Source organism: Artemia sp. Qi Xiang Cuo, chromosome 1 (assembly GCF_049724085.1).
Source record: "Artemia sp. Qi Xiang Cuo chromosome 1, ASM4972408v1, whole genome shotgun sequence".
In the NCBI taxonomy this organism is placed as follows: Eukaryota; Metazoa; Arthropoda; class Branchiopoda; order Anostraca; family Artemiidae; genus Artemia; species Artemia sp. Qi Xiang Cuo.
Genome location: NC_142794.1, coordinates 105,882,431 through 105,896,602, shown reverse-complemented (window position 1 = coordinate 105,896,602; position 14,172 = coordinate 105,882,431). Strand labels below are relative to the sequence as shown.

Here is a 14,172-nt window from a genome sequence, read left to right as displayed (position 1 = left end):
CTCATCACCAAGGTTGCCACCATAGTTGGTTCCTAAAGTGCTCTAATTACCTAAATTTGCATGCTACACAGTAATTTTTGGTGCTATAGTCAAAAAATTGACTGTAATTGTGCTAAAATAGCACTTTCATACTATTTTAGCAACCCTGAGCTCATGCTACTGTGCTATGCATAATGAAATAGTGCTAAAATAGCACTTTTACACTACAGGTGGCAACCCTACTCATCACAGCACCAAGCTGCCTGAGGCCAACAGCTGCACATGCTCCTCCTCTATCCTAATCTATTCAAAGCCTCCCTTTTTGTATCCTCCCAAGAAGTTTACATTTCCCTTAAATCTTTCCTTACAACATTTTCTCTAGCAATGACAGCCTGCTTTCCTTTTAGCTTGTTTCCCCAAAAAGGACAATGTTTGATAATCTGTCATCCTTTATCTACAGAATGTGCCATAGCTATCTTGACCTTTCTCACATTATAGCCCTATAATGCAGGGTAAAACCATGGTTTTTGTAAAGCCAACTATTTGAAATATGGTCAGTCAGTTAAGCACCTGAAACAATCCATATGCAATTTCTCTGGAAAACATCTCTGGAACCAAATTTGACCACTGTCATCACTGTAGCTTATCTTCTAAACTTTTTTCCAACTCTGAAAAAGCATCTTGGGGCTTGGCTATTTTACTTATAACATCTTCACTGCATCCACCATCTTTAATTAATAATACTACCAAGATAAGCAATGCTGTATACTTAATCAATCTTTTTGTTATCCAATAATTATAGGAATTGTGTTTTAAAACCCTAGAGCTGAAGAAGCAGAACAAAAATGTGCTAAATGGGCATATACTACATTAAAACATTGTGTTTTAAAATCTTGATGGACAAAGGACTTGTATAAATTTGGAGACAATCCTATTACTTGAAAATGAACACTCTAATTTATGCCTTTTTAATACATTTCCTAGATATATTAATTGTTTTACTTGCAAATCCCATTTCAAACCAGTGAATGGACCCAAAATTAATACCAACTTCCTGTTACTTCTTTTCACTTTAACAGATACTATTCTAAGTTCTATTTGTAGACAATGGTAGCAAATTTGATATTTTTTTTAGGTAGCCTATTTTGTGTTTATCCCAGCCAAAGTTTAAAGCATTTTCATCTTTCAGGTTCTAAGCATGTTGGACACAGGTTCTTCAAATTGAGAATATGTCAGAAAAGCATGGTTTAAACAGGTCCTGAAAGGCACAGGCAATCAAAATGATAAACTGCATAGCATATCTCATACTTTTTTATGGATATGGATTGCCCTACATGTGAAAACAGGCTCTGATAATGTAGGCTACATTATCATCATCTCTCCTCCCTGATGGTTCTGTAGAACCAAATAATATTTCTTTTTTTGTTATTTATCATCTTGTGATGTGATGCATAATTTATCCTTTGTTAAACTGGTAAAGTTTAACAACAGTAAAGTTTAGGTAAAGTTCTACCAAATCATATTATTGAGTTAGGACAAAAGTGAATAAACCATTCAATGCCTTTTTTTATGCTGATTACAAATATAATAATAATTTCTATTGGAAATTAATTTCAGCCCCCCCTATATATGCCAATTCAGGTTTATGTTGGGTTAGGTATATATAGGGGGGGGGGGGCTGATATTCATTTCCAATAGAAATGATTATTATATTCATTATCAGCATAAAAAAAGGCATTGAATGGTGTATTCACTTTATTTCTAACTCAATAATATGATTTGGTAGAACTTTACCAAAGTCTATTGCAGAGAAAATGCACACTAGGCTAAATACAAACACAAGCCTATTAAAACAATTTGGATCAGAATTGCTCATTGAATGTGGAATTGTTTTGCAATAAGCAACACTTGTTAACAACAAGCTTGTTAAAGCTTACTGTATCTTGGTATTAATAAATAAATAAATATGTGTCTTTTGAGTATATTACTTTTAAATAGTAGGCTAGGCTACATTTATAAGCTAATAGTTTGTTTTTAACCATTTTCATAACCTTTCCTAGTAGTGATAACTTGTTGGTGTGGTAAAACAGATACCTTCCAGGCCTATTTAAGAAAGATGCAATTTGCCCCAGAAGCAATTAGGCCTATAGGCTAAGATTGTGCAAGATAGTGGCAGATCCAGAGGGGAGTGCACCCCCCCCACTAATGAAGTCTAAAGTAGTGTAATTTACTTAATTAATGCAAGTTTACATTAAATAAACTTGCTCTTAGAGAGTTTATCAGATTAACCTATTTTGCGCTGCCCCCCCTCCCTAAAAAAATCCTGGATCCACCCCTGGCGCAAGAGCATAAGAAAAGGCATCAAGTGATGTAGGCTATTCACTTTCATCCAAGATAAATTGTGTCTTAAAGTGCACATTTACCAACTTATGCATTAAGATAACCAATTTATTCTACATTCATGACAAAAAGTGCCATTATTCCCAAATAGGCCTATAGCCTAGTTCCTTGACTTCATAGGTTAATACACATGCAGTAGCAGAGGTTAAACTAAAAAATGTTTGACACCTTAAGACCCGGTGAGCTTCCATACTACGATTCATGTTACTAGAACAAACAATGGCAAATTTCGTAGTTTTTGTCATTGCCAAATAAATTGAATGTTCTCTTCTAATCTTAATTAATCTTTTCTTCAGAAAGATAAAACACGGCTGTCGACTTTTCTCATTTATTGCAGCACCATCTAAAAAAATATGAAATTCACAGTTTATGGAAATCACCATAGACTTTAGCTAGGAATGTTTAAAAAGATTGTGGCTTCAATGCCAAGCTTTTGAATAAAATCTTTGGTTTCCACCATTAAATAGAATAACATCAACACCACTAACTTTAAAAACAAAACGATTTTTCACTTTTTCGAATTCGTCTGTTTTTCAAAGCTATTGATGCTATTTACAAAGAAAAGTGTCAACGAACAATTTCGTTAATGAGCTAATTTGTCACAAATTTTACTAAAGCAAGGATATATCTTGCCACTCAAGAGAAAGAGTAAAGTAAAGTAAAAATCATGACCAATAGCACGAAATCTTTATCTATTACGATATATCTATTATTTATATATAATTTATCTATTACGGGTTGCCTCCCCGTAGTAGCATAATATTTGTAGGCATGAATATATAATGAGTCGGAGGTAATAGGCTTGTTATTGTCTGTGCAGGATTTCGACTCTTGTTGACAGAAAAGCATCGCCAAGTGCTAAAAACCAAGTTGTGACCAAGATGGGCCCAGGATTGCACAAAGCCCCCATTCATGGAGGTCCCAGGGACTTCTTGCTGTCCGGTCCTAAGCCGGCTCAAGCACTTCGGTGTAGACTTGAGAAGATATGTGATCCCCGTCCTGCACTGGTATGCGGGATCATTGCTTTTCCTGAGGCGAAAAAAATTTCAATGATTTAAAGAACATGAAAATTGGAACTTGGAATGTTACGACATTAAAAAATGACTATCGTATCGACATTTTGACTGACGAATTCAGACGATTCGAACTGGATTTATTAGGAGTTTCAGAAACTCATATCCCAGGGGTAGGAAGCATGAAATTACGTGATATAGAATTTGTTTACTCAGGCAGGAAGGATGGGTTACATAGACAGGGAGTAGGGCTCATGATGAATAAGGAAGTTGCTAAGTCCTGTTTAGGCTGGGAAGGTATTAATAATAGAATATAAATTGCTCATTTTGTGACAAAAAAGTTCAGGGTATCTGTTATAGTAGTATATACCTCTGTTAAACCAAATGATGGAGATACTAGTGACTCAGATGGGTTTTTCCTACAGTTACAGGATCAAATAGACAGGGTCCCAGGTAGAAACATGATGTTATTGCTGGAATATTTTAACGCCCAGGTTGGTAAAAATAAGGATAGATGGTATCCCAGCTTAGTTAAATTTGGTGTAGGAAAAGAAAACAGTAATGGATACAGACTTTTGCAATTTTGTAGGTATAACAATCTAATTATAACCAATACGGTGTTTGGTCATAAAATGGCTCATAAGCTAACATGGTATTCACATGATTGTAAAACAGCAAACCTTATTGATTAAGTTATAATAAACCGAAGACTGTCAGGATCAATACAAGATATTAGGGTATATAGAAGTGCTATTATTGATATTAAAAGTAAAGATCGCCATCTAGTAGTGTCAAGGTTTCATTGAAAACTAATATTTCGAACGGGTAACTACCTCCCTGAAAGTTATGATGTTAGTAGACTCCAGGATGAGAATTTGAGTGCAACTTCCCAGGAACAGTTGAATACTAAATTTGAGAGTTTAAAATTTTATACTGTGGAAGATGGTTGGAATAATTTTAGAAAAATAATTTGTAAAGTTGCTGAAGGTGTATTAGGGAAGAAAGATAGAACTGCAGCTAAGAATATTAGTGAAAAAGCTTTATGTTTAATAGAAAGGAGAAAGGACTTATACAAGAATTATCTGAGTGATAGATCGCATGAAAACAAAAGAAATGTAAAGAAAGTGGAGAAAGCATTGAAATATGAACTAAAGAGGTAGTAGTCAATTCGGACTTCTCCAAGTTAAAGATAGGAATGGGGTGTCAATTAGCGATAAAGAAAAATCTAAAGCGAGATGGGCCAAACATTTTGAGAATTTGCTTAGCCGAGATAGAGTTGCAGGACAAACTAAAGAGGACAACGAAAAAGTTTGTGATACATTGGATGTGAAGGAGGAGTTGTTTTGTGAGGAGGAATTAGCAACAGTACTAAAAGAATTAAAGAATAATAAGGCTCCAGGTGCTGATAGGGTAATAAATGAGTTTCTTAAATATGGTGGCTCTGAGGTTAGAAATAAGTTATTGAAGATTATGAATATGATTTTTGAAAAAGGGGAAGTACCTAACGATTTTAAGAAAACCTTAATTAAGCCACTTTATAAGAAAGATGATAAAAGTGAATGTGGTAATTATCGTGGCATTAGTCTGGTCTCTGTAGGTAGCAAATTGCTTAGTAAAATGATACTTTTTAGACTGAGAGATGCCGTAGACAAAGTTTTAAGAGAAGAGCAGCGCGGTTTTGGAAAAGGTAGAGGATGTGTTGACCAAATTTTCACTCTTAGGTTAATAATTGAGAAGTGCCTAAGTTTTCAAACACCTTTGGTCCTCAGTTTTATAGATTATGAGCAAGCGTTCGATTCTGTTGATAGAGGAGCTTTAGTAAAGGTTTTAACCTTGTATGGTATACCAAACAAATACATTAAAGTGATTAGTGCTTTGTACAAGAATAACAGTACTGCGATCAAGGTAGGAAATAGGGTTAGCAGCTGGTTTCGTATTAAATCGGGAGTTAAGCAGGGTTGTGTTCTATCCCCCTTTATATGGATCATTTTGATAGGCTTTGTTTTAAGGAGCACAGGAAAGGCAATGGGAGACCACGGAATCAAATGGGGAGGAAAATGTCTCCTGGACTTGGATTATGCTGATGATTTAAGCATCCTAGATGAAAGTGTGAGCAAAATGAATGAAGTTTTAGAGGTTTTGCGAGTTCAGGGTGCTAGCATTGGTTTGAAAATTAATGTTCAGAAGAATAAGTCACTAAGGCTAGGAATAAGTGAAGATGAAAAGGTGACGTTAGGTAACGAAAAGATTAATCAGGTGGGCAGCTTTACATGCTTTGGTCGCATCATTAGTAAGGATGGTGGAAGCAGTGAAGATTTAAAAAGTAGAATAGCCAAGGCTCAGGATGTTTTTTACAGTAGAGGAAAGTTTGGAAGAACAGAAGCATAGGTCTGTAAATTAAGATAAGAATCTTAGAAGCTACAGTGATGACAGTGGTCAAATATGGCTCTGAAGCATGGACGCTCCGAAAAGCGGATGAAGATTTGCTAGATGTTTTCCAGAGAAATTGCTTAAGGATTGTTCTGGGTACCCGGCTGACTGACCGTATTTCAAACAATGGGCTATACGAAAAATGTGGTTAAATACCGCTTTCTAGGTCTATAATGAAAGAAAGGTTGAGGTGGTTAGGGCATGTTGTGCGGATGAAGGATGACAGATTATCGAAGATTGTTCTTTTCGGCCAACCGTGTTGGGCTAAGCGGAAAGCAGGTCGTCCCCGTCTGGGGTGGGAGGACGTCATAAAGAAAGATTTAAAGGAAATGGGAACTTCGTGGGCGGGTGTAAAAAGGAAGGCTTTGAATAGATTGGGGTGGAGGAGGAGCCTGCGTAGCTGTGTTGGCCTCAGGCGGCTTGGTGCTGCGATGAGTTGTTAGTAGTAGTAGTAGTAATAGCACGAAAGTACGGAGATTTGCAACCTTGAGTTGACCTGTAAATGTTGATTGAATTTCGTATTGTAACATTACACCTCCAGTGTCGAGTAACGAAATCTGTAAGCCATTGGAACAGAGGTATAAGAATATCTACAACTCTGATAAGGTGACACTTGGGATTAACTGTTAAAAATTTTCCAACTTCGGGTCACTGCGTTCCATTTGCTTGTTCATTTGAGGGCACACCTTTAAAACAAGATTAAGCCAGCTCATCTAGATTGGATTCAGTGGCGGATCCAAGGGGGCGCGTGCCCCCCTAACATAGTCTAAAGTATTGCAAAATTGCGTTAATTAAACTTGCTCCAAACACAAGTTTATTGGATCAACCTATTTTGCACCCCCCCCTAAAAAAAATCCTGGATCCACCCCTGACTGGATTAATCTGCTGGACACTAGATGTGAAAATAATGTGTAGGTTTCACACGTGTAAAAGTACACTTGCTACGAACCTTATGAAATGACTTTTGAATAGATAACGTTCAAAATTTATCGCTTTTAATTTAATAGAACACGTGAGAAACAGAGCCGTTCCTACGTCTTGGTAATTGCCCATTTTGATATTATTCCCCGGGCACTAAGAACCCTAAAAACAGCTCAGGTGAGAAGAACTAAGAAAATATAATGGTCACATTTTTGATTTTTGATAAAATTCCTCATGATATATTTGAGTTTTTGGAATTGACCAAATAAAAATCTCTGCTGGTACTAAGCTGTGAGCTTTTTACTTGTTGAATGTCAATGTGTTTAAAACCACAATATCGTAGTTTCCCCTTTTAAGTACGTATCTGTAAAAATTACTAAAGTATGAAAAAATTATACTGAATATTTACCTTTAACACATTGTTAAGATGACAGGTACTGATGTAGATGAATAAATAAATCCTATTACGAATAAAAATAAAATAAAATATTCAAGCTAAACTTTAAATGAACACAAATTGCTACGAATAGGAGTTTGGCTACTTTCTCCTCCTCTTGCCTTAAACGTTCTAAGGTCCGTTACTAGTTCTTCCTGATTTTATTAGTCCTTTCTATTTGATTGTTATGGTGATTTATTTTAATTTTTTGTCAGTGCTTTCACAGGTTAAAAAGCATGTTTTCCAAAATACATATTGTTTTCAATAAAATGTTAATGAGACAATAGACATTAAAATATTTACAGTGCGGGGATGGGGAAGAGTTCAGTGGCCCAATACCTGTTTGTACTAATTTTTGTTCGTTTTCAGTCTAACGTGATGTTCAATTTAATTTTCTTTTTTTCATCTACATCAGTATCTGCTGTCCATTTTTTGGAAATGATCATTTATTTTACTTTCTATTCGTGTTGGATTTCATTTATTCTTTGATAGTGATTTCTGGTCGTTTTGAGTTAGAATTATCACTAGACTTCATTTCTGATAGTCTTAACTTTATATTGCTCTTTACTTCACTTTGCAAACCCTCTTTTTTTGGAAATTTCTTATTAAATTGATCAAAAATAAATCAGTTTTATCGAAAGTTTGGCATTTGGTTTTATTGCTATGACTAATCTACAAAAAACAACAACAGGAAGATATGAGAAGTAGCTTAACAGTACGCAATTAAGAGTTTCTACGATCTCTTAGTAGCCTGCTAGCTTTGATAGAAAAAGGTGAAATATATTAATACACATTCCAAAAAGCGATTTTCCTGATTTTTCAAAATAAGGGGGGGGGATAGAAACCTCAAGCTGAGAGTTTTTGACCATTATAAATAAATTCTAATTCTCCAAGTTGGTTAAGTGAAAACTGATACAACCATTTGCGTCTTATGTATTAGAAAAAAAAATCAAAAACTCAATTTTTAATGCAAAATATGTTCAACGCAGGTATGTAGCTTTAGCATTTAGTGGGCTGTAAGTTTAAAAATAAAGAAGATGCATGAAAAATCAGCAGAAAATGAGTGAAAATATATCATTACGTAGCTCAAGAGAATTTAACTTTCCTGATTGCTATATTAAAAAACAAACACTCTCATTAATTGGCACAAACTAGGTAACTGGATGATAATACTATGCAAAAATAAAACTAACATTTTGTTTCCAAATAGAAACTGAAAAACATGTATACATCGATGAACAGCCAAAAATCTAAGCTATGTATGCATATGCTTACTATTAATTTTTCATCCAATTTTTACTTAATTGACTTTCGTAAGAGAGAATTTTTTCAGAAACCCCTATTTATTACTTATCATTTTATGATTTATTATTTATAATCTTTATCCGTTTAATTGACTTTGGATATATCAGTAGAATAGTTTTTTCTTTTGATTCAAAAAACACCTTTTTCTTACCTAGTTTTATCAACATATTTTAATTAGGCTTGGTCTGTTCAATAGTGCAAACTGCACAACCTGATTGGTTGTTGTAGTATTTGACTGTATGATGCGCGGAAATAGGGCAATATGATCGCTAGGTCCACTTTTATCTCTATACTATTCAGTTTGGAAATAAAGGAGATAGTTTAGGCATTGAGAAATATCTTTATAGTTATGTAGCAACCAAAATAAATAGAAAACGCCCGTTTTCAGGAGTGAATAGACCTAAGATGAAGCTAGGACAGTTTTCCTTTTGGTGTCCTTGGTATTTTAAGATAAACGTACACAATACTTATTATCAAGGAATTAACTTTAAAGGAAAATACTATTCTACTGGACAGTTGTTCTTTTCCAAACACGTTTTAAAATTGTTGGTTACTATGGTCTGTAGTTCACTCTGAAATAGGCTATAGCTACTGCTGCACCAATGATAACTACTTAGCCTTTAGATAGCTTATATACAGAATATCATAGGCAGCGCGCTAGCGCTGCCTAAGTAAAGAAGGATGTGGGCCCAATGTGTTTTTTTTTTCTTTCTCCATACCCGGGCATTTTGTATGGAAGGAGTTGTCGTAGAAACTTCGAACTGGGCTATTGGAAATTGGAGTGGCTAGTGCCCTTTTTAATAGTCAAAAGTGATTAGATGGCAAATATCCCCCCCCCCCACGCCCATGATTCCCCCAAATACATCCAATCAAAATATTGAGATAGCCATTTTGTTCAGCGTAGTTAATTTACAAATAGAAAATATGGTTTTGAGGAAGACACTCCCCACAACCCTCAGGGCAAGGGTTTTAATTTATGCCCTGGGGTCATATAAGTTTTTTATAGAAGGTTTTGTCGTAGAAACTTCAAAACAGGCTCATTCGATTGGAAATTCGAAGGGCTAGTACCCTTTTTAATAGTCGAAAGTGATTGGAGGGCAACTAGCCCCCCCCCCACGCCCCTCATTCCCAGTAAAATGTCAAATAAAAATCTTGAGATAGCCAATTTTGTTCAGCATAGTTGATTTCCAGATAGAAAATATATTTTTGAGATGGACACTCCCCCACAACCCTCAGGGCAAGGGTTTTAAGTTATGCCATGGGGGCATATAAGGTTTTTATATAAGGCGTTGTCGTAGAAACTTCAAAAAAGGCTCATTTGATTGGAAATTCGAAGGGCTAGAGCCCTTTTTAATAGTTGAAAGTGATTGGAGGGCAACAAGCCCCCCCCACGCCCATCATCTCCCCAAACATATCCAATAAAAATTGTTGGATAGCCATTTTGTGCCGCTTAGTTGATTTTCACATATAAAATATGTTTTTGAGGAGGAACTCCCCCAAAAACCTGAGGGCAAGGGTTTTAAGTTATGCTCTGAAGGTGTGGTCGTAGAAACTTCAAAAAAACGTCATTCGCTTGGAAATTCAAAGGGCTAGTGCCCCTTTTAATAGTCAAAAGTGATTGGAGGGCAACTAGCCCCCCCCCCCACGCCCATCATTCCCCCAAACACATCCAAAAAAAATTTTGAGATATCCATTTTGATCAGCGTAGTTTATTTCAAGATAGAAAATATATTTTTGAGGAGGACAGTCCCCCACAGTCCTCAGGGCAAGGATTATAAGCTATGCACTGGGGGCATATAAGGTTTTTATTGAAATCTTTGTCGTAGAAACTTTAAAAAGGGCTCATTCGATTTGAAATTCAAAGGGCTAGTGCCCCTTTTAATAGTCAAAAGTAATTGGAGGGAAACTAACCCCCCTCGCACGCCCACCTTTTCCCCAAACACATTCAATCAAAATTTTTAGATAGCCATTTTATTCAACGTAGTTGAAAGTTTTGGAAATTAGGTCCTTAAGGATGACAAACCCTCCCCCAGAGCCCCCAGGGCAAGGGTTGTAAGTTATACCCTGGGGGCATATAAAGTTTTTATTGAAAGCGTTGTTGCAGAAACTTCAAAATGGCTCATTCAATTGGAAATTGAAAGGGCTAGTGCATTTTTTAATAGTTGAAAGTGATTGGATAGCGACTAACGCCCCTCTCACGGCCCTCTCACGCCCAACATTTTCCCAAACCCATCGAATTAAAATTTTGAGATATCTATTTTTTTCAACGTAGTTGATAATTCTGGAACTTAGGTCTTTTAGGATGAAAACCCTCTCAGAGCCCTCAGTGCAAAGGTTGTAAATTATGCCCTGGGGGCATATAAGGTTTATATTGAAAGTTGTTGTATAAATCATAGGTAGCGCGATCGCGCTGCCTAAGTAAAGAACGGGGACATTCGAGAATGAGACACGAAACGGGGACTAAGTAAAGAGGAGGACACTCTCCCACAACCCTCAGGACAAGGGTTTTAGGTTATGCCCTAGGGGCTTATAAGAACGATGTAGGCACAATGTATTATTTATTATTTTTTTTCCTTTAGAGCAGGACACTTCGTATCGAAGAATTTGTCTTAGAAACTTCGAAAAGCGCTCATTCAATTAGAAATAGGAGTGGCTTGTGCCCTTTTTAATAGTCGAAAGTGATTGGAAGGCGACAAACACCCATTACACGCCCACCATTTCCCGAAACACATCCAATCAAAATTTTGAGATAGCCATTTTGTTCAGCGTAGTTGATTTCCAGATAGAAATTATGTTTTCGAGGACAGTCCCCAACAGCCCTTAGAGCAAGGGTTGTAAGTTATGCCCTGGGGGCATATAAGGTTTTTTATAGAAGGCGCTGTCGTAGAAACTTTAAAAAAGGCTCATTCGATTGGAAATTCAAAGGGCTAGTGCCCTTTTCAATAGTCGAAAGTGATTAGAGGACAACTAACCTGTCTCTCACGCCCACCCTTTCCCCAAACACTTCTAATCAGCACTTTGAGATTGCCATTTTATTCAACATAGTTTTAAGTTATGGAAATTAGGTCTTTGAGGATGAAAACCCTCCACAGCCCTCAGGGCAAGGTTTCTAAGTTATGCCCAGGGGGCATATGCGGTTGTATATAACGCGTTGTCGTATAAACTTCAAGAAGGGCCCATTCGATTGGAAATTGAAATGGCTAGAACCCTTTTTAATAGTCGAAAGTGATTGGAGAGCAACTAACACCCCTTCCACGCCCACCATTTCCCCAAACACATCCAATCAATATTTTGAGATAAGCAGTATGTCCCACGCACCTTAAAGTTCAAGAAATGATACCAATGTGCAGGACACTCCCTCCACAGTCTTAAGGAGTGGTATTGCAAGTGTGACCCTGGGGACTTATAAGGTTTTTATTAAAAGGGCGATCGTAGAAACTTGAAAAAGACTCCTTTCAATTGAAACTTAAAAAGACTAGTGCCCTTATTTACTGTCAACAATGATTCGAGGGCAACTAGCGCTCTTCTCACGCCCATCATTTCTCTAAACACATCCAATCAATATTCTGGATAGTCATTTTATTCAACTCCTCAGAGCCCTCAGTGCAAGGGTTGTAAGTTTTGCCCTGGGGGCATATAAAGTTTATATAGAAAGTTGTTATAGAAATTTCAAAAAGGACTCATTTGATTGGAAATTGAAATTGCCCTTTTCAATAGTCAAAAGTGAGTGGAGAGTAATTAACCCCCCTCTTACGCCCACCATTTCCCCAAACACATTCAATCAAAGTTTAGAGATAGTCATTTTGTTCAACGTAGTTGAAAGTTCTGGAAATTATGTATTTAAGGATGACAAACCCCCCAGAGCCCCAAGGGCAAAGGCTGTAAATTCTGCCCGTGGGGCACATAAGGCTTTTATAGACAGACTTGTCGTAAAACTTCAAAAGGGGCTCATTCAATTCGAAATTTAGAGGGCTAGTGCCCTTTGAAATAGTCGAAAGTGATTGGAGGGTAACTAACCCCCCTCTCACGCCCACCATTCCTCCAAACACACCCAATCAAAATTTTGAGATAGCCATTTCGTTCAACGTAGTAGAAAGCTCTGGAAATTAGGTCTTTGAGAAGGTTAGCCCCCCCCAGCACTCAGGGCAAAGGTTGTAAGTTATGCCGTGGGGCATATAAGATTTTTATTGAAATTTTTGTCCTAGAAACTTCACAAGAGCTCATTTGATTTGAAATTGGAAGGGCTAGGGCCATTTTTAATAGTTGAAAGTGATTGGAGAGCGACTACCGCCCCTCTCACGCTCACCATTTCCACAAACACATCTAATCACAATTTTGAGATAGCCATGTTGTTTAACGTAGTTGAAAGTTCTGGAAATTCGGTCATAGGGGATGACAACCACCCTAGGAGACCTTAGGGTAAGGGTTGTAATTTATGCCCTGGGGGCATATAGGGTGTTTATAGAAAGCGTTGTCGTTTCCGAAAGGGCTCATTCGGTTGGAAATAGAAAAGCCAAGTGCCCTTTTAATAGTCGAAAGTGATTGGAAGGCTTGACATTTTTATATTAAAGATCGAAGTGGGTATAAAGTATTATTTTTTATTGTTGTTATTGTTTAGACCAGGGCACTTCGTATCGAAGGAGTTGTCGTGGAAACTTCGAAAAGGGCTCCTTCGATTGAAAATAGAAAGGGCTGATGCCCTTTTTAATAGTCGAAAGTGATCTGAGGGCTAACTAATTTTCTTTCCACTCTCACCCTCCCACGCCAACCCTTCCATTTCTGCTCTTAAAATGTAACCAAATCAAAATAGTGTAAGTTTATACAAGCTATAAAATAAAGTAAACAGAATGTTTTGCGAATAGTATCAAGTTTTCCATTTCAGGTCAACTATAAGAGGTATGAAACTAGATTAAACATTACTATTTGTATCCAGATTTTTAAAAGGGTGTATGTTGTAAAAAATTGCTGAAAATTTTTCTCCAGCATACAAATAGCAGGCCAAACTATAAAGTCTTAAAAAACAAAAAGATTTAAAGTATTATTGTCTTTTTCCCTGAAAAGCCTATGTCAATATAAAACGAACAGAAATTAATTAAGAAAACTTTTTCCACAAAATAAGTTTTTCAAAGAAAAGCGAAGAACTCCATTAAACAAAAAATGAGCAAAAATAAAATCAAATAGTCTAGCAAGCGTGAAACTACCACAAATCAGCATCGATAAATGAATGAAATCCAAAACGAAGAGAAATTAAAATAATTAACCGAGTCAAACTCAAAACGAGCAGAAATTAACACAAGTTAGGGGCAAAACCCCTATGCCTTCCCAAAGTAAGAAGAAAATATGCACTTTACTGAAAAAAAACAAATGAATGCGCATTGTCAGTTTAATATACATATACTGATGTTTTAAGTAAAAACATTTATACGTTTTTAGTTTGAGTTTGAAAACGTTTTGAGTTTAACTCGGTTAATTATTTTAATTTCTGTTCGTTTTGGATTTAATTTATTAATCGATACTTATTCTCGGTAGTTTCACGTTTGGTAGATTATTGGATTTTATTTTTGCTTATTTCTGGTTTAATCAAGATCTTTACTCTCTTTTGAAAAACATGTTTTGTGGAAAAAGCTGTTTTAATTAATTTCTACAAAGAGAGTACCTGTATCTTTAGCCTTAGCTAAATCAGAACTA

General features: G+C 36.3%; 1 protein-coding gene across 1 annotated transcript in view; it reads right to left on the bottom strand.

The window, feature by feature from the left end:
• The window catches only part of Ssu72 (Ssu72 CTD phosphatase), a 62,122-nt gene extending 59,464 nt beyond the window's left edge, over positions 1–2,658 (bottom strand). Inside the window, exon 1 of the mRNA XM_089088464.1 lies at positions 2,548–2,658. Coding sequence (XP_088944590.1) covers positions 2,548–2,624 — 77 coding nt within the window. The 5' untranslated portion in view covers positions 2,625–2,658. The remainder of the gene's footprint in view (positions 1–2,547) is intronic.
• Between the last annotated feature and the right edge of the window lie 11,514 nt (positions 2,659–14,172).